Raw genomic sequence first — 25,762 nt, 5'->3', positions numbered from 1 at the left:
TTATATTTTGTTAATGCACATGCCTATTCTGCCAAGGGGTACACAGCTGCCACCATGAACCACACCTAGCCACCCCAGTGTGCCTACTTATGCCTAGCCATCACCACATGTCACACCCAGCTCCAGATACATCATGCCCCCAGCCATCCTGGGTCATAGCCCCCAGCCATCACAGTATCTCAGGGTACCCAAAATAGAACTAGTGGCCCAGCGCAAATTTTACTAACATCCTTACTGGTTCTCAAGTTCCCCATCAGGCATGCCTCCTCAGAGCTGGCCTGCCTGGGTGCCACTAACACCACAAAGAGCAAGCACAGCCCAAAATAGGCAGAGTCGGTTCAGGTGACTGCACTGAAAGGAAAAGTGACTCAGACACAACAGCAGGGCATAAGCAATATATATAAAATACTCTCCTGAAATGCCAGGTTCTGAAAACTGGAGACACTGCACTGCAAGGCACTCCAGGACCTCTTCTTCATAAAGTTCCTTCTTTCAAGAACAGGATACATAGCTACTTTCCTTAACACACAGAAAGAGACACAGAAAGGCAGACAAAATGAGAAGATAGATGAATTAATCCCAAATGAAGGAGCAGGACAGGGCTATGGCCAGAGATCTAAGTGAAACAGATAGAAGTAACATGCCTAATAAATAATTTAAAGCAATGATCATAAGCATACTCACTGGACTTGAGAAAAGAGTGGAAGACATGAGACCCTTAACACAGAGATAAGGAATAACATAGCGGCGGTAAAAGGCTCAATAAACAAAATGAGAAATATGCTTGATAGAATAAACAGCAAGATGAAAGAAGCAGAGGAATGAATTAGTGACCCAGAAGACAGAGTAATGGAAACTACTCAAGCTGAACAAAAGAGAGAAGAATTATGCAAAACAAGAATAGACTTAGGGAACCCAGTGACTCCATCAAAAGTAATAATATTGGTATTATAGGAGTCCCAGAAGAAGAAGAGGGAGAAAAGGGGACAGAAAATTTATATCAAGAAATAATAGCTGAAAACTTCCCTAATCTGGGGGAGGAAACAGATATTCAGATCCAGGAGGCACAGAGAACTCTCATCAAAATCAACAAAAGTAGACCCACACCAAGACATATTGTAATTAAATTGACAAAATATAATGATAAAGAAAAATTTTTGAAAGCAGCAATACAAAAGAAGTCAGTAACTTACAAGGGAAAACTCATCAGCCTAGCAGGATATTTTCAACAGAAACTTTGCAAGCCAGAAGGTAATGACATGATATATACAAAATGCTGAATGGGAGAAAATCTGCATCTAAGAATACTCTACCCAGCAAGGCTATTATTCAGAAAAAAAAAGAGAGAGAGACAGAGTTTCTTAGACAAACAAAAACTAAGGATATCATGACCACTAAACCAGCCCTGCAAGAAATATTTAAGCAGACTCTTTGAGTGGAAAGGAGAGATGAAAATGATAATATAAAGGTAAAAAACACAAAAGCAGTAAAGATTAATATTTCTATAAAAAATCAGTCAAGGAACTCATAAAAATGATATAAAATATTATAATATATATCTAACATGTAGAGAGGAGAGGAGAAAAGAATGGGCTCAAACTTAAACTACCATCAACTTAATATGGACTGCATATGGGGGTGCCTGGGTGGCTCAGTCAGTTAAGTGTCCGACTTCGGCTCAGGTCATGATCTCACAGTTTGTGAGTTCGAGCCCCGCATCAGGCTCTGTGCTGATGGCTTGGAGCCTGGAGCCTGCTTTGGATTCTGTGTCTCCCTCTCTCTCTGCCCAGCCCCTGCTTGTGCTCTGTCTCTCTCTCTCTCTCTCTCTCTCTCTCTCTCTCTCAAGAATAAATAAAACACTAAAAAAAAAATTAAAAAAAAATAGACGGCATATGTCAAAAACTACAAATAAATATGCAAAGAATAAGAGAAAGAAATCTAAATATATCACTGAAGAAAATCAGCAAGCATGAAAAAGATTAAGATGAGAAAGGTTCAGAGCATATCTTCAGAAACAACCACAAAACAAGTTATTAAATGGCAATACATATCTATCAATAATTACTTTGAATGTAAATGGACTGACTACTCCAGTCAAAAGACACAGGATGACAGAATGGATAAAAAAAAGTAAGACCCATCTATATGCTGTCTACAAGAGATTCATTTTACATCTAAAGACACCTAGAGATTGAAAGTGAGGGGATGGAGAAATATCTATCATGAAAAAGAATGTTTGAGAAAAGGAATGTTAAAAGAAAGCCAGAGTAAGGGGTACCTGGCTGCCCCAGTTGATAGAACATGCAACTCTTGATCTTTGGGTCATGATTTCAAGCCCCAAATGGAACTAACTTTTAAAAAAAAGAAAAAAAAGAAGAAAAAAGAAAAAGAAAATAATAGAAAGAAAGCCAGCATAACAATACTTATATCAGAGAAAATCGACTTATAACCAAAGACTATAACAAGAGACAAAGAAGGGCACTGTATAATAATAAGGGGACAATCCAACAAGAAGATATAACAATTATAAACATTTATGTAACAAAATACATGAAACAGTTAATAACAAACCTAAAGGAGCTAATCAATAATAATACAGAATAGAAAACTTTAACACCCCACTTACATCAATGGACAGATCATATAAACAGAAAACCAACAAGGAAAAAATGGCTTTGAGTGACACTGGAATAGATGGATTTTACAGATATATTTAGAACATTCCATTCTAAAACATCAGAATGCACATTCTTTTCAAGTGCACATGGGACATTCTCCAGAATAGGTCACATATTAGCCCATAAAACAAGGCTCAACAAATTCAAGAAGATCAAAGTCATACCATGCATCTTTTCTGACCACAGCACTATTAAACTAGAAATCAACCACAAGAAAAAATATGGAAAGACCACAAATACATGGAGATTAAATAACATGCTACTAAACACTGAATGCGTTGACCAAGAAATAATAGAAGAAATTTAAAAATACATGGAAACAAATGAAAATGAAAACACAATAGTCCAAAACCTTTGGGATACAGCAAAAGCAGTTCTAAGATGGACGTTTACAGCAATGCAGGCCTACCTCAAGAAGCAAGAACAATCTCAAGTAAACAACCTAACCCAACCTAATCTGAAGGAGCTAGGAAAAGAACAACAAAGCCTAAAGTCAGCAGAAGGAAGGAAATAATAAAAATTAGAGCAGAAATAAATAATATAACAGCTAAATAACACAATATAACAGATTAATGAAATTAGGAGATGGTTCTTTGAAAATATCAATAAAATTGATAAACCTCTAGCCACATTTATCAAGAAAAAAAGAGAAAGCACTCAAGTTAATAAAATGACAAATGAGAGAGAAGAAATAACAACCAAGACCACAGAAATACAATTATAAGGGAAAATTATGAAAAGCTATATGCCAACAAATTGGACAACCTAGAAGAAATGGATAAATTCCCAGAAATGTATAAACTACCAAAACTGAAATAAGAAGAAACAGAAAACCTGAACAGACTGGTGACCACCAAGGAAATTGAATCAGTAATCAAAAATCTCCTAACAAGAGTCCAGGACCAGAAGGCTTTCCAGGGGAATTCTACAAAACGTTAAAAAAAGACTTAATATCTATTCTTCTTACACTATTCCAAAAAAATAGGAAAGGAAGGAGAACTTCCAAATTCATTCTATGAGACCATCGTTATTCTGATACCAATACCTGATAAAGACATGACTTATAAAGAGAACTACAGGCCAATATCCCTGATGAACATAGATGTGAAAATCCCCAATAAAATGCTAGCAAACTGAATCCAACAACACATCAAAAAAATCATTCACCATGATCAGGTGGGATTTATTCCTGGGTCACAAGGTTGGTTCGATATTCACAAATCAATCAACATGATACACCACATCAATAAGGGAAAGGGGATGAACCATATGATCATTTCAGTAGACATAGAAGAACATTTGACAAAGTATAACATCCATTCATGGTAAAAATCCTTAACAAAGTAGATTTAGTGGAAACATACCTCAACATAATAAAGGCCATTTATGAAAAGCCCACAGTGAACATCCTCCTCAATGGGGAAAACTGACAGCTTTTCCCCTAAGGTCAGGAATAAGACAAGGATGTCCACTCTCACCACTTTATTCAATATAGTACTGAAAGTCATAGCCACAGCAATCAGACAACAAAAACAAATAAATGGCAAACAAATCAGTAAGGAAGGGGTAAACCTTCACTATTTGCAGATGACATGAGCTATATATAGAAAAACCAAAAGACTCTACCAAAAAACTTCTAGAAGTGATAAAGAAATTCAGTAAAGTCGCAAGACAGAAAATCAATGTACGGAAATCTGTTGCATTCCTATACACCAATAATGAAGCAGCAGAAAGAGAAATTAAGAAAACAATCCCATTTACAATTACATGAAAAACAATAAGATAGCTAGGAATAAACCTAAGCAAAGTGGTGAAAGAGCTGCACTCTAACATAAAACGCTAGAAGCAGAAATTAAAGATGACACAAAAAAATGGAAAGACATTCCATGCTCTTGGATTGGATAAACAAATACTGTTAAAATGTCTATGCTTCCCCAAACAATCTACACATTTAATTCAACCCTTACCAAAAATACCATCAGCATTTTTCACAGAGCTAGAACAAACAACTCTAAAATTTGTATGGAACCACAAAAGACCCTGAATAGCCAAAATAATCTTGAAAAAGAGAAGCAAGTCTGGAGGTATCACAAGTCCGGACTTCAAGTTATATTACAAAGTATAATGATCAAATAAATAATAGTAAATAATGAGACCATGAGAAAAAAGACAAAAAAGAATCCCAACCCATGTAGTCAAACTTAGGTATTATTATCTACTCCTGTTATTTTGCAACTCTCTACGGAGCAAAGACTATAACTTTTTTCACATTTCTCTTCAACTGTACAGCCCCAAAGGGTGCATGTCTAATGAGACCTCACTTTTCTTGAAAGTAATAAAAGAATTATGTTCTGGATCCTGTTTAACCAATGGGTCTGATAACAATTCTTGTCTATTTACATAGTGGACTCATATTGTGTACTACCTTTCTCTTGAAATGAAATGCAACTTTGTAGTAATCATCTCCTATAATTTAACTCAAGAATAATTTTTAAATATGAGTATTTTTCATCTAAACTTAACTCATTGATTCCAAATTTTTTGTGACTCAGTCATGAAAGTAGTTGGTAAAATATTTTAAACATGGTTACATTTTTGCCAATCTTTTCCTTCAATATTTAAAAAAAGGTTTAATGGGATCCATTTTTATCATAGGCCAGGATATACAGAGTAAACAAGTACATCCTTCTCTACTCTTAAGAGGACAGGCATTTTCCAAAAGAAATAGGTCTTTGTACTCACTGCTGCTTCTATTCTGCCAAAATCCCTCTCACACTCTCATGGTCTAGCAATGACGTGCAAAATGAGAGAAGTATTTCAACTGCACTTAAGCCACATTCATTGAAAGAGGATCTCCCAAGTTAGTGGTGCAACACTCCCTAAATGGGCACTAGAATCTCCTGACCTTTAAACTGGGGCACAAAACTCCTAATTTGAATCACATTCTCTCTGCCCCCACTCCCATATTTATCCCCTGGGCCCTTCCAGTTTTATTGGTTTGCTGGCTTCTCCCTCTACTTATATATCTAGATTTCTGATTATTTCCCTGAAGAATTCATTTACATTCATATACCAAATGAAGTGTTAGTTCTTACTCTGTTAAGAATTTTTGCAAATCATTTATATGCTCATGGGTTGGGGTGTTAGGGAGAGTTAGGATCCAATAGCTTTCTAATGTTGGTTATAGAATTTCTTTTTATCATCTTGTTCTCAATTTTATATCACTAATAACAATGTTCAATCGGACCTCACTTGAAGCTGATCTCTAGACAGCACCCACCAAATCGTTACATTTTCATCTCTGATTGCCCTTGGGTATTACCACCTCTTAACAAGGTATTTCACTTTCATAGAGTGAAAAACAGGTTGCAGGAAGCACCGTGCAGAGCTTTTTTAAATGTTGTTTGTTCTCATATTCAGACTACAATAAAGGCTTTTCAATGAACATGAGTGCATATAAAAGGACCGGTCTAGGCTGCTACATCAAAAATAAATTGAAAATGTAAAGTGAACAGCAGAATGAAAATAATTGTAAAAGAACACTAAGGGTTTGCCTACTTTATTATCTAAATATTACCAGTCGTGATGACATGATAATCACGCTAAAAATAGTATGAAAGCAAGCATCACCTTGCATTTTCTAGTTGCCAAACACAGGCCATCAACTGGAAGCTTTTCTATTGATGCGTCTCAGATGATTAACAAGGTTCCTAAACCTCAGACAATTTTATTTGAACTATGCCATGTATCCAATGTAATCAAAAGATACAGAGAAGAGAGATCATAATGATAACATCTCAAGTCCCTTATGCTAAAGTAGCCTATATCAACATACATATATACATAAATAACAACCTCTTTGTAAATTACACAGTCTCTTACACTCAAGTGCTCATGGGAAACTAGCACCTGCCACCCTTAACACTTTCTCATTAGATGCTTCTCTAAAATCTCAAGAGTACTGTAATTAGTTTCTTTATCAAACAAACAAAAATGTGATTTGGGTGCTGTGAAAGAGGTCAGCTTAGACAACATTTTGAATATAACATCTAACATCACCTTTTTAGTTTGATGATCATCACAAACATTGCCAAAATATAAGAACAGTTAATTGATTTTCTTTTTATAAGTGTTCACTTGGGATATTTTCACCATTTCAATTGTATCGTAACAGTTCATGAAACACTATTAAAAAAAAAGACTATTTCAGGTATTGAAAATTTAGCAACTTCTTTGTCTAAAGCTTTGACAATGTAGAAGATCTAATTTGCAAAGGAGCCAAAGTACTATGAAGACCTTTCTTGTCTGCCTTTTCCCCCCCATTAAAAACAGAAGGTATTAATCACCCGATTTCAAAGGCAGCTGACTGATGCTATTCACTGAGTAGGGCATTCTCACTAATGTGGCTCCATGAATAACTCTCAAGGCTTTTATTATTGCTCTGAGCGGACTCTTCGCAGCACAGCCTCCCTTTAGCAACCCTCATCCCCTCAGGCTCCAAGAGGATTACAGAGAGCGGCTGAAAGAAAGCATCATTGGTAGAAACAAAAGTTTTTAAAGGGAAACAAAATGGGAGTAAAGTGGACGTATTGGAGACAAGTCATGATTCATGGCCTATGCTGTGTTCTGCCTCCCTTTCCCTTACTCCGTACACTCTTTAGTTTTACTGCGGGGTAAGAGGAGACCAGCCCACGGCACTTCTCCTAGCAACCAGTATCGGTCAGCAAAGAAGGCATGTCATCTGCTCAAAGGGAAAACGGAAGAACTTGGGGTCATACAAAGCCAGACACATGTTCTTTTGCATTTGACCCCAAATTGATTATCAAAAAGGATTCAGTAAATGCTAAATAACTCTGTTTTATGTGAATGTTAACAATCCATAGAACTAAATATCAACTTGTCCACTTGCTATATAGTAGAGTTTCAAATGCTGGTCCAATTCATTCGATTCCAATGTTCCGTTTTTCACTTTTCCAACATCCCCCCCCCCCCCGCCCACCAGCCTCTTATCCTTCACCGAGATTGCCCCTCCCAGGGACATCCTTGTACCTCCTGGACTAGTTCTAATGCAAAGATTATGTGTAAACTCCTACAAGCACTCCATGTTCAGAACACTTAAATCGAATCCTAAGACAGACTATAAAAACAAGTGCCTGGTTGTCTTTCTGTGCAAGCCATGTTTAGCTGCTGCTTAGAAAGATAAAAACCACTTTCTGAAAAGAAAAGTTAAACAAACTTGGAATTTAAACCTAACACAATGAGACACATTTACTGGGAGCCTCAAAAATCTGGAGAGCGTTTCATAAGATCCAACTGGTGAACATCACAGGTGTTACAGTTTAACTGAAAAGTACAATAATAATTCATAGCCTGGAAAATGTTCTTCTTAAAATAAAAGTTGTCTGTTGGAATGTGAGTAGAGGGCAGGCATCAAAAAACTCAAGTTTATTCGTATCTTACAGCCATGTGTGTATGGGGCAGAGGGATAAGAAGTATCTTTGCCCACAATCTGTACCCACATGTTATACATATTTTTCTCATTCTTTTTTCCTTCATTTTGTATTACAAGTTGACATTACCCAGCCTTTCGGATCACAAAGGTGGATGGAAACACTTAAAAACATACCTAGCTACAAAATCACCTACATGTTTTCAAGATGGTGAGTGAGGAGCTCCCCAGTTAAATCTGTTAGCACTTCTTCTCGGGTGAAATTATTAAACAGCACTTGTGAGGAGAAAAGGAAGCTGAAAAATCAACTGATTGCTGAAGATTTGTGAGTACAGGGTGCAGGTACCATGGAAATATGTTTTCATTGTTAACTTTTAACTTGTGAGACTATCACTGCAGTGAAAAAAGTAGCTCTGAGGCCATCAAATTCATGTTCTCACTCTTCACAGTCCATTTTTCATGAAAAAAAGTGCTGTGGAATGTTCAGTTATCTGGCATTTTCTTTTCAAAGGTTACATCCTTCTTACTCAGTTTCTCTTCCAATAGATGATCCAGTTGGGGAGGGGTTCACATAATTGGCATTTGTGTGATGGCTTCCTGTTGTAGTTTCTGCCATGCAATGATTTTTTTTTTAATGTTTATTTTTGAGAGAGAGAGAGAGAGAGAGAGAGAGAGAGAGTGAGTGGGGGAGGGGCAGAATGAGAGAGAGGGAGAGGGAGACACAGAATCCAAAGCAGGGGCCAGGCTCTAAGCTGTCAGCACAGAGCACAATGCAGGACTCCAACTCACCGACCTCAAGATCATAACCTGAGCTGAAGTCAAATGCTCAACCGACTGAGCCACCTAGGTGCCCTTCAAAGATATTTTAGAATACACAAGCTGTTTGCATATTAAGGAGGGAAAGGTGAAAAGTCTTCTGTAGTTCAAAGGATCAACAATAAGATTGGTTGTCAATAACTACACTGTTATTTGACAATACATTAAAGTCACTTTAAAATAAAGATACAGACACATCTTGGAATGGCTATTGCTAGGTTCATCCTTAATGTTACCCTGAAAATCATATTCCATAATTTTCAGATTCACTTAAATGTTTAGTTTCACTATGTTTTAGCATTTGCTAGTATTTGGAAATAAATATTATAAAACTTTAAAATGTGTCATAACATTGATTTATGCAATGTATAACCTTTTCTTTATAAAGAAAAATTCTTTACTTAATTTTTTGGAAAATCAGAAGTTCTCCCTTTTTTGACACTACTTTTGAACATTTTTTTTTAAAGTTTATTTTGAGAGAGAGAGAGAGGGAACGCACATAAGTGGGGGAGGGTCAGAGAGGAGACACAGAATCCAGAGTAGTAGGCTCAGCAACATCAGTGCAGAGCCCGATACGGGGCTCAAACTCACCACCCGTGAGATCATGACCTGAGCCGAGATCAAGAGCCTGACGCTTAACCAACTGTGCTACCCGGGAGCCCCATGAACATTTTAATTGTCTGTAACTATTGCACAGGTTTTAGACTTTTATTTATTTTTCTTTTTTTAAGTTTATTTTATTTATTTTGAGAGAGAGAGAGAGAGAAAGCACACGGGAGGAGCAGAGAGAGAGGAAGAGAGAGGGGATCCCAAGCAGGCTCCGCACTGTCAGCATAGAGCCCGATGTGGGGCTCAAACTCACGAACCCTGAGATCATGACCTGAGCCGAAATCAAGAATCAGTCGTTTAACCAACCGAGCCACCCAAGTGCCTCTAGACAAATCTTTCAAACAAAAAAGTTTTCAAGTGGGTGTTCCTTGTTTAAACTTGAAAAGAGATATAATGAAATAGTTGAGTTCTATTCCATGTTCTCCAACTTATTTCCAAAAAGGCTTGGGACCAAGAGCTAGGGGAAAATATCCCACATCAATCCTTACGATGGAAGTTAAAAAGTGGCTATTAACTCAGTTAGTTTCCTGAGCTAAAACTGCTGGGTTGCATATGGTTCTAGTTACAGTGGCCATAAGCTAAGTACACTGGCTTAAGACTATTGTTGTCTCAGTGTTATTATTTTTAATTCAATTTATTCATAAAGAAACCATACATTCCACTGGTCATTAATGGATAAAAGCGGATGCAAATCATAAGACTAGTGAATTTTGCCTATCATCCATATTCATGTCATTAAGCCCACACCAAAATACAGGGTTATACCCTAGGCGGATTGGACAATAAACTCATTACACCCAAAGACAGATATATATGGTTTTAGATAATTTCTTTCCAGCCTAAATTTTCTCCTCAATTGTAGTCAAACATAAGCATAAACAATAAGACATTAAACTAAATTACTTACAATAATAGAATTTAAGGCTAAGTGGATGCTGGAGATTACAGTCAGGTCTCATCTTTTTTTAAAGTAAGTATCTAGGGGCACCCAGGTGCTTCAGTCAGTTAAGCACCCGACTTTGGCTCAGGTCATGATCTCACAGTTCGTGAGTTCAAGCCCCTCGTCAGGCTCAGCTCAGTGCTGACAGCTCCAAGCCTGGAGCCTGCTTCAGACTCTGTGTCTCCCCCACCCCCTCTCTCTCTCTTCCCTTCCCCTGCTCATGCTCTGGATCTCTCTCTCTCTCTTTCTCTCTCTCTCTCTCTCTCTCTCTCTCTCTCTCTCTCAAAAATAAACATTAAAAAAATGTAAAGATCTAAAGTCATACAATTAATTAGTAGGAAAGCAAAAGCTGCAGTTCAGAGCTTCTGACCACCTAAAGTGTGTGCCTTCCACGAGAGTGATGATATCATTTTACTCAGGTTATCCATTTTGATTTACACAACCACTCAATGTGGGAATCTAATTAATGGATAATTGTCAAAATTATTAGAGTCACTGTCTATACTAAATGAGAGAAAGATAAGTAGGCTATTTAGAAAAAATATGAGTGCAGACTGTTAATTTTTACAAAGGGTTTTCGATACCAGAAGTGTTTACTTAGAACCAAATAAGTTTGTCTTACGCAATATTGATCTTCACGGTACTCTATATTAAAAGCACCAAGTAAACAATATTCTGGATAAAATGTAAATCAGTCAGCATGAACCAAAATGCAGGTTTATATGAGCATGCTCTACTTGTTAACAAATTGGTATTTACAGTAGGCCTCTCTTGTTGATTCCTTCCATTCATAATGCCACTCACTTGGGAATCCCTCCGTAATCAGCATATGATGCAACGGTAACACACCTGTCTGGCATGTTTGGCACAGTTGCATAGGCGTGGCCTCAGATGATTCCCCTTAAGAGGCAATAAAAGTCCTTAATCAGTCACCCGAAGACTCATACTTGAAACATGACATGAAAATTATCATGAAATGCATCTCATATGCAGCCCATAATCAGCCTGATAGCCAAAGTCCTCTTAAAATTGCTTATAGTCCACACTAGAAAAGGAATAATGATATAACAAGAATAACAATAAATAACACTTAGAGGCGCCTAGGTGGCTCAGTGGGTTAAGCGACTGACTCTTAATTTTGGCTCAGGTCATGATCCCGGGGTTGTGGGATCAAGCCTCACATTAGGTTCCCTACTAAGCATGGAGACTACTTAGGATTCTCTCTTCTCTCTCTCTCTCTCTCTCTCTGTCTCTCTCGTGCTCCTTCTGCCCCTCTTCTGTGTACACACTCTCTCTTTCTCTCTCTAATATTAAAAAAATTTAAAAAAATAAATAAAATAATAATAAAAAACCCCACTTAAATGGTGTTTGTTATGTACCAGGCACTCTTCAGAACATTTTATATATAATTTCTATATATATAACATATATACATATATATATACACATGTGTTTTCATGTATATATGTGCATATATAAACATACATACATATATATATATAAATATATTTATTCCTCACATTGATTGTATAAAATATACATTATCACCCTGTCCGTTTTATAGATAAGGACACTGAGGCATAAAAACTTTAAATTATTTACTCAAACTCACTCAACAGTGTTTGTTGACTGACTCTCTTTCGATAATCATCTTCCACTTTGTCCCTTATGGACAACCCATGTTACAATTCAACTAGATGTCTTGCCTTTCCCTTAGCACACCTTCGCATCTCCATACCATTCCTCCTGTTATTCCTTTTGCTTTAATGTAATGTCCAATCTTTCTGCCTATTAAGACCCCACTCTTCCTCTAAGTGATCCATTTGATCTTGACTTCTCTCAGATTGCACCAGCTGGAAATCAACTATTCCTTCCCTAAGTTCCCACACTATGCTGTGTGTATACCTTCAACCACTTACCAGCCACTACTTTTGCTTTTGTGACTAGAACATGAGTTATCTTGTCTTGCATTGGGGGATCTTGCTGAAGGTGGGAACTATTTAACAGGTCATTATGTTCCTCACAGAGCCCACAGCAAGTTGCCTTGTTTATAAATGGATGCTCTATAAACATGTGCTAAATCAAATAAATCACCTCAATGTATCAAGCTAATTGTCCTGTTGACATGCTCACAAAACAGCTGGCCATTTCATTTTTATTTTTTTTATGTTTATTTATTTTAGAGACAGTGAGTGCGAGTGGGGAGGGGGATATCGTGAGAGAGGGAGCGAGAGAGTGAGAGAGCGAGAGCGAGAGAGAGAGAGAGAGAGAGAGAGAGAGAATCTGAAGCAGGCTCCAGACTCTGAGCTGTCAGCACAAAGCCAGACATGGGGCTCAAACCCACAAGCCGTGAGATCATGACCTGAGCTGAAGTTGGACGCTTAACTGACTGAGCCATCCAGGCGCCCCAACAACTAGCCATTTCAGTAACAAGAGTCTGGAATTCTTGTTGAAGAGTTCCAGGGCTGAGAAGTTGGAAACTATCTCTCAAGAGAAGCATGATACATAGAAATAAAGCATCTCTCAACTATAGTTTCAGTTCTACCATTAAGTAGCAAAGGGATCTGTGACAGAACACATAAAATCTCTGAGCTTCAGTTCTACAGGTGTCCAACCAATGACAGAGTTGTACTGCATAAGTGCAAAACTTCCAGCTCTGACTTGCAATCATTCCATGACTTATATTTAGTATTACTGAAGTCTCTGCTGAAAATGAAAAGTTCGATTTGGGTTAATTTCAATTTGTAAAACTTTATGGAGTGATTGGAGAAGACTTAGAAGACAATCACTGAGGAGATTAGAAATGAGCACAGATGGAAATTTAAGGTGTATTATTATAATATTAAAACTATTTCACTATAAGACACCATATCCAACTCATAAAAGCCATCCAATGTTTGCTTTCCAAGGTGAATTAAGAGAATATATTTACCCTATATATTGTTAGTAGGAATGTAAAATGGTACAGTTGTTTTGGAAACCAGTCTTGCAGTTCCTCAAAATGTTAAACATTAGAGTTCCCGTGTGACCCATCAGATCCACTCCAGGTACACACTAAAGAGAAATGAAAATACATGTGCACACAAAGATTACTACACAAATGTTCACAGCAGTAATATTTACAATAGTCAAAAAGTAGAAATGACCTAAATGTCCATGAATTAGTAATTCAAAGGAAAAATGATATGGAATACTACTCTGCAATAAAACGGAATGAAGTATTGATATATGCTACAACATGGATGAACCTTGAAAACATTAGACTCAGGGAAAGAAGCTAGTCATGAAAGACCTGATATTATATGGTTCTATCACATGAAATGTCGAGAATAGACAGATCTATAGAGACAGAAGCAGACAAGTGGCTTCCTAGGACTGTCAGAGAACTGGTGGATGAGGAAATAGGATATAGGGTTTCCTTTTTTTTGGATGACAAATAAGGTCTAAAATTAGATTGTAATGATGGTTATATAATTCTGTAAATATGCTAAAAACCACTGAGTTGTATATTTTATATAGGTGAATTGCATAATCTATGAATTACATTTCAATAAGCTTGTTGGCAGAAAAATCTTTAATTAGCAAAATTTAGGGATGTCTATGTTGGCCCTTATCTTATTATTATTTCTTTTTTCATAAATTTTCCAGTTAAGAAGCCTTTGAATTTTTTTCTTAAATTCAAAATTAGGTCTATAAAGAGGTTCTACCTACCAAATTCCTGAATATATTTCAATTTAATATCAATAATGATAAATAGGGCCCTGAACATAATGATTGCAATAGCAGATAGAGTAGAACAACACCCATTATGGGGATTGTTTAATCTTCTTCTTTTTCAATTATTAGTGAGCCATATATTTGGAGACTAATTTTAGAACTAATCCAGGTATAAAAAAATTTTTTAAAAATAAAAAAAAAAGAAGTAATCCAGGTAATTCTATCTCTAAATATTCACTTTTCTTTTGCTAGTGCATACATGGAAATCTGCCCTAAATGTACAGAGAAGTCTCAATTTCTAAACTAGATATCATCATATAAGTCAACATTCCTTAATGGGGAGAAAATGTGTATGCTCTTATTAAGTAACCTAAATCATTTAAAGGAGTTCCCTGTCTATACACATAACATTCAACAGTGTGCTAAAAAACAGCGGTGTTGGGGCACCTGGGCAGCTCAGTTGTTGAGTATCCGACTCTTGATTTTAGCTCAGGTCATGATCCCAGGGTTTTGAGATCAAACCCTGCAGCAGGAGCCTGCCTAAGATTCTTATTCATTCTCTCCCTCCCTCTCTCTCTCTTTCTCTCTCCCTCCCTCCCTCCCTCTCTCTCTCTCTCCCTCTGCCCCTCGTCCCCACTCACTCTCTCTCTATATAAATAACAATAAACTAGGGGCACCTGGGTGGCTCAGTTAGTTAAGCATCAGACTTTGTCTCAGGTCATGATCTCATGGTTCATGAGTTCGAGGCCCTCATCAGGCTCTGTGCTGACAGCTCAGAGCCTGGAGACTGCTTCAGATTCTTTGGCTCCATCTCTCCATGCTTCTCTCTCTTTCTCTCTCTCTCAAAAATAAATAACCATTAAAATAATAAAATAAATAAAATAAAGATTAAAAAACACAGCAGTATTAGTGTGGGCTTTGGGGGGAGAGTGACCGTGAGAACTACCACTACAGAAAATATTCTTGGTTAGATAGATGGTCAAATCTATATCTTCTGCCAGGTGAAAAGCAGAATATTGAATCACCAGAAATAATGATGTCACTTGTGTCAAAATACTCATGCTTGATAACTCTCTTTCTGTCTCTCACTAGACACACATGCACAGGTGCCCACACACAGACTCCAAAATAAATAAATAAACCTTGTTCAAATGGTAAATGTTTCATGTGTTGAGGAGGGCACGAAAATAAGCATCTCAAAAGACTCCATAAGCACATTTTCATTTATTCAACAAATATTTGAATATCTCGTATGTGTCATCCAGTGCTCCAGGCACTGGAGGAACATTATTAAACATGACAGACAAAACTAAGTGTCTGCCCTAGAAGCTCAAAGAGTCAGACGATAAATAAACATTTCTAACTATCTATTGTTGGGAGAAAATTCTCCATGTGCAAGATTTCTGCACATCTTGCTAGCAGAGCCACTAATACTTTTATTAGAAACTATCTTTTCAAGTATACTTAGATACCAAATAGTCTTCTGAATTTGAGATGGACTCTCTTTTTTTTTTTTAATTTTTTTTAACGTTTATTTATTTTGAGACAGAGAGAGACAGAGCATGAACGGGGGAGGGGCAGAGAGAGAGGGAGACACAGAACCAGAAGCAGGCTCCAGGCTCTGAGCCATCAGCCCAGAGCCCGACGCGGGGCTCGAACTCACGGAACGTGACCTGAGCTGAAGTCGGACGCTTAACCGACTGAGCCACCCAGGCGCCCCTGAGATGGACTCTCTTAAGAGCAGAAGGCAGATATGCTTATTATCCAATATAGTCAAGACAATATCTTCCTCTGAGGCAAAGGTTAGGCAGTGTGCTTATTGTCTGTTATAAACTATCTGGGTTCCCAAGATCAGGGTCCCTCAACTGTAAGGCTAACCCACTATGTGTGCATAATCTCTCTGGGCCCCACTATACCGCTTCCAAGGCACTTCAGGGGCAAGGTAAATTGAAACAAACATAACATCATGCTACTCGCTATGGCATGACTAATGAACTCCATCACCTCTGACCCAGAAGTCTCATTTCTTCCCCCAGCATTCATGATGTTGTGGCAGCCTAACTTCTTAGCTTGCGGGTAGGGTAGGTGTCAGTCCCTTTATCATTGTTTACACACACACACACACACACACACACACACACACTTCCAGGAGGTAATAAGTGCTATGAAAAAAATTAAGACAGGTAAAGGAGGAAGCCCGATAGTCTTTTAAGGGAAGTAATTTTAGATAGGAATGCCCATATTTCTGAAGAGATGTTATTGGATAGGGACTTATTAGATCAATTGAAAGATTTACCCACGCAAAAATCCATGGAAGTATATTTCTGTTAGAAGAAAGAATGAATGCAAAAGCCCTGAGTCAGAAACAGAACATTAAAAAGAAAAGTTTTAAATACAGGTGGGGAGTGTGAGCAGATGAGGGCAGAGAGGCAGAGAGGGGCCTGAATAGTCTTGTAAACCATTGTGAAGAGTTGTGAGTAGAAGCCATTACATGGTTCTAGGCAAGGAGCTGCCATTACATGCTTTTAAAAGGTCCCTTTGTCTAGTGTGGAAAACTAATTTGCATGGGGCTAAGGTGTGGGGAATAGAGGAAGAAGAATGGGAGGTGGAAAATCATTTATCAAACTATTGCAATAGTCCAGTTTTTGACCAGGACGGTAGTGGTTAAAGCAGTAAGAAATGTTTAGTATCTAATTATTTGAAAATGCATCAAAACAATATAATGGATGGGATGGTGGATAGATTAAATAGGTGATGGGTACTAAGCAGTGCACTTGTGATGAGCACAGGGTAATATATGGAAGTGGTGAATTACTGTATTGTACACTTGAAACTAATATAACACTGTATGTTAACTAAATGGAGTTAAAATGTAAACTTTAAAAAATATATAATGGATGCTTAGAAGAATAGATGAATGGATAAGTATGTGGTAATCAAGTACAGTAAAATAATGCTAGAATCTAGGAGAATGTTCACTATAGACTTCTTTCAGCTTTGCTGTATATTTGAAAATGCTTAAATGTTGTGGGAAAATCACGAACATACATAAAATCATTGGTATCAGGATATATTTCAAAGGGTTTACTAGCAAGTTGGATATGGACTATGAGGATAAGTCAAGAATGACTTCTAGTTTTCGGTCATGAAAATCTCTATGAATAGTGATGCCATTAACTCAGCTGGAAATGAGAAGCAGATTCTATCATCAGCTTGAGTCTGATATTTTTTTTTAAGTGAGATATAATTGACATATAACATGATATTAGTTTTAGGTGTACAACATAATGATTTGACATCTGTGTATTTTGCAAAATGATGACCACAGTAAGTCCACTTACCATCTAAGTGTGACATATGCTTATTAGATATCAAGCAAAAATGTCAAGTAGTCAGCTGGATACGTCAAACACTGTTCCAGGCACTATATTCCTTCACACAATGATTGCAGCAATTTGAGAAGTATCAACATTAAGATGGATTTCAAACCCATGTGACTAGGGACACCTGGGTGGTTAAGTCAGTTAAATGTCTGACCTTTGATTTCGGCCCAGGTCATGATCTCATGGTTCATGAGTTCGAGCCACACATCAGGCTCTGCACTGACAGTGTGAGGCCAGCTTGAGACTCCCTCCCTCCCTCTCTCTCTCACTGCTCCTCCCTCCACCCATGTGCGCACGGACACGCTAGCTTGCTCTCTTTCTCTCTCTCAAAATGAATAAACTTAAAAAAAAATGAAACCCACGTGATTAGATAAAACTTCTTAAGAATGAGGTGCAAATGGACAAGAAAACACTAACTACTGAGGCCTAGGTTATCCCAACACAGTTTTGAATTAGAAATAGGTATCGGGTGAATATACCATACTTTAGATAGTATATTAGGTCTCTGTTATGGTAATACATATACGGAAACATTGAAAAAGTTGATGGGAATTTCCCTTTGAAAGACTTTATGTTCATGCTTTATTCAATAATTTAAAGAAAGAAGAAAATCTATATTAATATTAATGTATTGATAGGTTCATAGGTCTATACTGGGATACACTATAAGAAACATAACAATATTTTCCTTTAAAAATAAATCTATAAAATGGCAGTCTGTAAATTTCCATTGTCTGAACACAGATCAGTAGACTTCCGTTTGTCTAACTGGAGAAAGACTGGTTCTATGCAAAATAAGTTTGCATAAAGGTATAGAGTATTGCAAAAGAAAAGTGTTGGTCAAGACCCCAATTGGATATATCCAAAAGTAAAACACTATTAATATATCTACTTTAAAGGCAGATTTTTCTAAATTGTCATTCAAGAAACATATCTTCTTCACTCTTCAAATGTAAATGTTTCTCTAATTCTTTCCACCTGGTCCAAAAAAAAAAGGGGGGGGGGAGAAAGAAAGGAAGGAAGGGAGGGAGGAGAAAGAAGAAATGGAAGAGGAAGAGGAGGGTCAAGACAAGTAGTTGAAGAGGGGAAGAAGAGAAATAAATAAAAGGAGATCTTTTCACTAAAACCCTTCAAAAACTAAATCATACATTGGAGGTAACTGTACCTCCTACAGACTGCAGGAACTACTAAAGCAGATATTACTAGACATACACATTCCACATAACTAAGTTCCTCTCATTACAGTATATGTATCCCAATATGTGTACAATGTGCTTACAAATCAATATTTTTATTGTCAAAGATGCTATTTTATAGAAGCTGCTCAAGGATGAGATGACCAGAATTATTATTATTATTTTGTATAATCATGGCTTTATTTTTTTCTTTTAAGATACTCTGTTTTGATGTTCTAAGAAATCTTTTTAGTTTAAGGTCCACAGGTTGCCTAGAATCAAAGGTTATTCAAACAAAGCCAATTCAAAGTGATATCACTACATAGTTGTAAGAACAAATTTCAGGTTATTTATAGGCAGTTTAAGTTCTGAAGTGGACTACATATTGCTATGATAATGCGCCCATTACTAAAAGAAACACTTTAGCAAAATGTATGAGATTATGCATCTACACTCTGCATGCACATTATCTTTTTCTCCCCAAATATCATGTGTGCCATTTTCATTTAAGAATATAAGATAAGAACATTAAGAATTAAAGATAAGAACATTATTCTTATTTTGAAAACATCTTTTCACAACGGTAAAATTACTGAATTGACACAATGCACGGGCGATGGATGTAATTAAAAAGCATTGTGGTAATTTATGTCTGTTCCCTGTAAATGACTATAAAACCACAGTCTCACTTAAAAATAAAGAAAATCTGGAGAACAAAAGCTAAACGTGATACATATTCTCCTATGGAACAGTAAAGAAAAATATGCATGCCATTCATTATTCTGTATCAAATAAGAAAATCTTCATTTACAACCCAAATAGAAAAGTTTGTCTGTAGCTCTCAACTAACTTAATGTTTATTCTCTATGGATTCCTACAGACACAGGATACTGAAAAATCATAAATAATATTAGCACATATCTTCTATGAGGAGGCAAAACTCTAACATTTTTCACATACTATAAAAATGCACATATAAATAACCTACCAAGCAAATTTCAATGCAAATCTATGTATCATTTGTCACTGAATAAAATTAATTTCTGTGTCTAGCACGAGGATAGTCAGTATATCTTTGAAATGGTACAAGCTTCTCTAAATTTGAAATTCATGGGGAGAATAAGCACACACTTCTAAGAAGGATAATAAGTAAATAGAAATCATAGAATCCTGGAAGAGAAAGAGCTTAGAGATCTTACAAACCAACCCACTCATTATATATGTGAGCACTCAGTCCCAGTGTGTTGAAATAGCCTAGAGGGCAGTGTTGTCTACATCCCAAATTTTCAACACTCCCCATGGAGAAGCTGTCATCATTCTGGAGTAAACCAAAGACAATCCAATGTCAAATGTATGCTCTATGTACTCATTCAGTAAGTGTCCACAGCTTCCTTTGATTCTGGAGTAGTAGATGTTAAATATAAAAACTAGTTTCACAAACAAACAAACAAACAAACACAAACCAAAAATTACCATTACCTTTTCAATTTGTCAACACTGCACATATTTCACTACATTGCCATGAATTTTGCTGCATAATTGTGGCCTAGACATAAATTTTCCCCTTACCCTATAATATTAAATCAGAACAAAGGTCCTAGGCGTGTCTCTGGGACATGAGGGAGGGGTGAGGAAGGGGGAGAAGGAAGAGAAGAAGGGAGGCAGGATGGGAGGGAGGGAGGGAAGGAAGGAGAGAAACGATGTCTTGCTACTGCTGTTCCAGCAAGCTGGTTAATTGCATTTGTTTCATATATCTCCAAACACCCTGGTACATTAATTACATTCTGTAACACCAAGCTCTTCTGATTCCCTCTGTCACTTCCACTGAGCAATTTAATTGTATTCCTCTTAGCTACACACTAATTCCAAAAGAGAAAAAAACAACTTGGTGATGATTCTATAGTCTAACATATAGTTTATGCATGCATTTCTGGTATTGAAATATGTAAATTCATGGTTTATGAGGACATATTATCCAAAAAGTTATATCAAAGTCTTCTTATCAGGATAATCCAACACACTTGGGAGAAATACATAAACCTTTTGGTTAGGTCAACCTAAATGTATCGTAAAGGTAAATGTATTGAAAAAGAAAATGCATGGTGAATGATCAGGTAGGACTATAGATACTGTCACAGTGTGATTCATAATGATTAATTCCTAAACATCTACTACTTAGAAGGAAAAAAGAAAAAGCAGTGTGCCCACAGGAATGGCTTGCCTACTATCGCTGGGGGCAAAAGTACTCATGTAGTCCATGATTGAAAACAGCCACTTGACAGTAGGTAAACTCATCTGTACTGCCTCATGTTTATAGAAAGCCTTCCTGTTTTGAGTCTGATACGCTGGGTTCTGTGCAGCAGCAGCTGCCTGGAACAAAGTTAGCTCCTACAGGCGGGCAAAAATAGGCAGTGTCCCAAATAATGAATTCGTCCACAATGCAAATGCTGGAGGAAAGTTTATGTAGCAACAAGCTACTATGATGGCTCAAATATCTGGACCAATTCACAGATTCTTTACAAGTACAATTATTGCAAATCTAAAGTACTACAATCCACATTAAAAAAAAAAAAAAAAAAAAAAAAAAAAAAACACGCTCCAGTCTTCTCTTTACACATATCCTTTCTATCAATTTAAAAACTGAAGACCCTAGAAGGTTAATACCAAATGTTCTTTCGACTTCTTATGAACTAACAAAAAAAGCATGTTAATAATTACTTCCACTCATCATTCAAAAGAGCTACAAGAAAGGATTTTGCAATCCTCCCACAAGAAACTGACATCCTGTGAAAATATCCCAGGAAACCATATCTGAACAAAAGACAGGAGAATCAGAGGCAGACTGCTGAATGCTTGACAGACTGACTCAACCCAGAGGGAGACACCTACAGTACCTGTTTCAGATCCCCATTGTGTTTGCCACTGGGGACTGAGCTGAGTGTTCTGTGCCCACAGCCAGCCCTGAGCTTATGTTTCCCCCCTTCCTGGAGCCTCGCCCAGTCTTACTTTTGACAGTTTTCTCCCTGTGATCTAAATTCTTGATTCTGATTTCACACTAGAAGAGCACTCACCAGCATACAAGTGATACACATCGATCCCTGAGATACCCTGCCTCAAATTCCTAACCCACCGAACCTTCATTCAAGGGTCTATTACTATTTTTCTTTACTTGAATTTCTAAGCCAAAGTTCAGATCCAAGAACAAACACCAAATAGCAGTAGGCACAAGAGTATCCCAGAGATTTACTGTAATATTCCTTTTTCTAACAAAACTAAGAGCCCATTATTTATTATGCAACTCCTCCATTAATTAAGCAAATTGCAATAATAACAACAATAGGTGACTACTAATGCCTTCCACTCGCAGCAGTTGAGAAACAAAGACTTAAAATCTCTGCCCCCCAAAAGTCCCGGTGCCTGACCAAAAGGGACTAATAGACACAATGTCATTTTATTGATGGCCCACAACTCATTCAGAAATAAATGGGCTTTCTGGGGGGTGGGAGGAGGATAAAAGTATTTTTAACTTACCATCAACCCGAACATATAAAAATCCACAGAGCAGTAGTTGTGTAAACATCAGCCGACTCATTTTGACATATTAAAAAGGATCCAGATTGTTTTAAGAAACCAATCCCAGAGAGCAAACGTACAAAAATAAGTATCAAAAAAAGAGGTAGGTCCAAAGTTTAGACTTTCCTAGATGCTAATTAAAGTCAAGAAGCGCAAATCGCAAGATCAGAAGGGGTTAGTGGAGAGGTCTCGAATGGGGCACATTTAGCTCCATCCAAATTAACAGAGGGCACTCCAAAGGCTACTGTATTTCCACACTCTGGCTTCCTAAATTCCCACAAATTCAGCCCAGCCGGAGGGATTATTCAAGTGTGTCTAACCCTCTGTCCTCAGGCTCCATTGCCTTCCAAAGCCAAGTTCTTTCTTCAGCAGTCAAGAAGATGAAGAGGGAGGAAAAAGACCTAATTCCTAGAAAGTGTTCCACAAACTTGCCAGCGCGCTGCCGAAACACCATTGGCCTGCCTACTGGTTTTCCTTTCCCGGTCTCCTTCTCGGTAGCCGCTCCACGTCCAGAGTTTTTTCACTTAACTTCCATAATAAGGATGTGTCAAAGCAACACTTTGCAGGCGGGCCGACTTGGCGGGCCTCTCCCTCGCAGCCTCGCTGCCTCCCTCCACCACTCCCGCTTCAGAAAGAGGCAAAGGAAAATCAGGGCGACTCGAGTGGAGAATCCGAACTCCTACGTGGTGGGGCTGCAAGGGAGGGAGGGAACGAGGGGCAGGGCTGAGGCAGCGGCCACCCTCGCGGTGCCGCCTGAGAGCGACGGTGAACCCGGGCGGCCGCGGGCGACCGCCGAGCGGGGCGAGCGAGCCCAGAAGCCCGGGAGCGGGCGCGAAAGGGAGCGCGCAGTCCAGCCGCCCGCCCCGGTGCAGCCGTCAGTCCCTCCGCTGCAGCCGCCGCCGCCGCCGCTGCTCCCGCGGCCCCGCAGCAGAGCGTCCGCCTCCTCCAGCAGCTGCCGAGGGTGGAAGGGCTTAGAGGAGGGAAGGCGAGGAGGCGGGAGGGGTGGGGAGGAAGGAAAGCTGCTAGGAGTCTGCCCCGCGGAGGGGGGCAGGGGTGACGCGGGGGTGCACTGAGCTTTCCACCTCCAGAGTCCGCCACCCGCACGTGCAGGGGGCGCCAGCCCGCTGGGCAGTCGGGGGGGAGCAGGGGAGGGGAGCCGAGATTCCTCGGGGGGCGGAAATTAACAAATTTGGAGCCCGAGCCAGCCGTCAACTCCTTCCCCCTCTCCGCCCCTCCTGCCCGGGGCGGGGATAGGTGGGCTCTAGTCCCCGGCTCCTCGCGGCGTCCCGTTTAATGGGCAGGTAATTTTCTCGATGAGTGATTCCATGGAAGCCCTTCCTAATTATTCATCCCTCCGTCTGCCCGAGATGCACGCGCTTTCTGGAAAAAGATCATCCTCCAGGACCCAGGGCGCAGCCTCATTACCCGTTAAAATCACACAAACACTCACTCTTCACCTTTTAGCAAAATGAGAAGCTGGGCGGGAGGGAGAAAAGGAAAGGAAACAAAATATAACCACCTTTCGAAGCGGAAAGGTTGTGTGTGGGTGCTTCCTATGTCGTTAAAAAAGCACAAGAAAAAGAAGGGGGGGGGGGTTGAACAGAAATCTCTAGCCTCTACCGGCTTGTTTTAGCCAAGATCTATGGCCCCCTGAGGAATCCCCGGGGGAAGAAGGGAGGGGAAGGGTGGCATCCCCTCTTATGTTACTCAGTTGCCTTATGACCCCGCAAAGATGAGTTTGACGCGGGTTTGTGGCATGCAAGGAGTTCAGCAGAAGATGCTTAGGATGGGGAGAGGGGATCAGAGAGCTGGGGGCGAGAGGTGTACTCGAAGCCCTTATCCCACAGAGACTGGCAACTCTGAAAGGAAATTTCGGAAAACACAGGATGGAGGAAAGCTGAAAACCCACTGAGCTAAAAGAAGCTCAAAAAGAGCCGAATTTCAGCCCAAAGATGATAGACTCTGAAAATTAAGGCAAAAAACACCAAGTCAATGCCATCAGGACCGGGGATGATTAAGGAAGGCCACGTTGGATCAAAGGGATGCCAGTGTCTGCGGTGCCCCCGGTGTGGCCGGTGTGGCCAGGCCCACGTGTGATCACAGGCTCACTGGTAGCTGTTTGATGCCTGTTCCGGTGATTAGAAGGCGGGTTATGGGAACTCGACGCAGGTCCCCGAGCCCTGCTAAATGCTGGATAGTGAGTCTTTAGTTCCCCCTACTGGAAAATATTAGGAAAGAGGCTCTCTGTTTGAGGCCGTTTCAGGCCTTTTGTTTGGTGGATACATTTTGGCGTTGCCACTTAATTCAGCTCTCCTTTGCCTGTTACGGACGTGATATTGTGTGTTTCAAATAAAGGGTCAGCGACGCTTAAGCAATTAGGAGAGCTCTTGTGGCACCTCAGCATGCTTGAAAATTATGGTGATGAAATAGTCTTGCAAAAAATAAAACAAACCACTTTTCTTGTGAAGCACTAAGAGTAATTTCAGGACACTTTCGATCTACATTATTTAGTTGTAAAAAAAAAAGTGCATTAATGTGCTGAAGTTAAATCACTGGAATCTTCACAGTAAGGATTCTGACTGTGTTATTGTCTTACCACTCTCTGAAAGAAAGGCTAAACGTGCACATCTTTGTGGTTTTGTTTTTCTTTTCTTTTTTTTCCCCCCAAAGGGCCAAGAGTAAATTAATACCCCAGTCTTGGAAAACCTCAAAATTCATTGGAGTAAAATTTCGTATTTATCTGAATACTGAAAAAATAATTGATATTTTTTAAACTTGTATTTTAAAACATTTTGACAAAGATTTAGCTTAAGGGATTATAAAGTTTACCTCAATCCTCTGAAAATACTATACCCCCCACACACAATTTCTATCTAAATCTAATTTCCTTACATGACCACAACAAAAATACTCTGAAAATAGAGTCTTCCTAATAACACAATACAGAAATTAACAAAAGACAAAGATTTAAAGCCCTTAAGTTTTAGCATAGGTCTCAGAAAGGAAGGCATTGGAACATTTCACCTGGAAGAGTTTTCTCATGGCTATCAATTTATAGGACAAAAGATAGATTCCATTTTATACTTGATAGACTCACCATATATAGATGCTTTTCCTTAAGTGATCTATAAAATCACTCAGAGGCAGAAAAGGTGTGTGTGGGAAGAAGGGGGGGATAGGTTGGAGGAGAATGACCTACCATTTACTATTGTCCTCTGGGGCAGAAAAGTGTGGCCTCATGTCTCATAGAAAGTTGTCCTTGTGTAGAATATGACAAATAAGCTCATAGAGAGGAAAGGCTTACTTAAAGGAAATCGCTCTGGTTATATTTACTTGGCCAAGCATCATCATTTTGCATTCATAATACTTTATCTACTCCAAGTGTCAAGACACTGATTTCAGTCTTGTGCCACTTTTTGCTA

At 38.7% G+C, this 25,762-nt stretch overlaps 1 protein-coding gene across 17 annotated transcripts in view; it reads right to left on the bottom strand.

Annotated features, from left to right (window-relative positions):
• The window catches only part of ROBO2 (roundabout guidance receptor 2), a 601,494-nt gene extending 578,245 nt beyond the window's left edge, over positions 1-23,249 (bottom strand). For 3 of the 17 annotated variants that reach the window (XM_053220683.1, XM_053220682.1, XM_053220684.1), the window contains exon 1: positions 22,299-23,235. In XM_053220683.1, coding sequence (XP_053076658.1) covers positions 22,299-22,359 — 61 coding nt within the window. In that variant the 5' untranslated portion in view covers positions 22,360-23,235. Of the gene's footprint in view, positions 1-22,298 lie in introns of all 17 variants that reach the window. The other 14 variants (XM_053220680.1, XM_053220686.1, XM_053220681.1 and 11 more) reach the window with 8 other exon arrangements.
• Between the last annotated feature and the right edge of the window lie 2,513 nt (positions 23,250-25,762).

This window comes from Acinonyx jubatus, chromosome C2 (assembly GCF_027475565.1).
Source record: "Acinonyx jubatus isolate Ajub_Pintada_27869175 chromosome C2, VMU_Ajub_asm_v1.0, whole genome shotgun sequence".
Classification (NCBI taxonomy): Eukaryota; Metazoa; Chordata; class Mammalia; order Carnivora; family Felidae; genus Acinonyx; species Acinonyx jubatus.
Note: the sequence above shows the minus strand (reverse complement) of the source record. Positions and strands in the feature narration are given on the sequence as shown.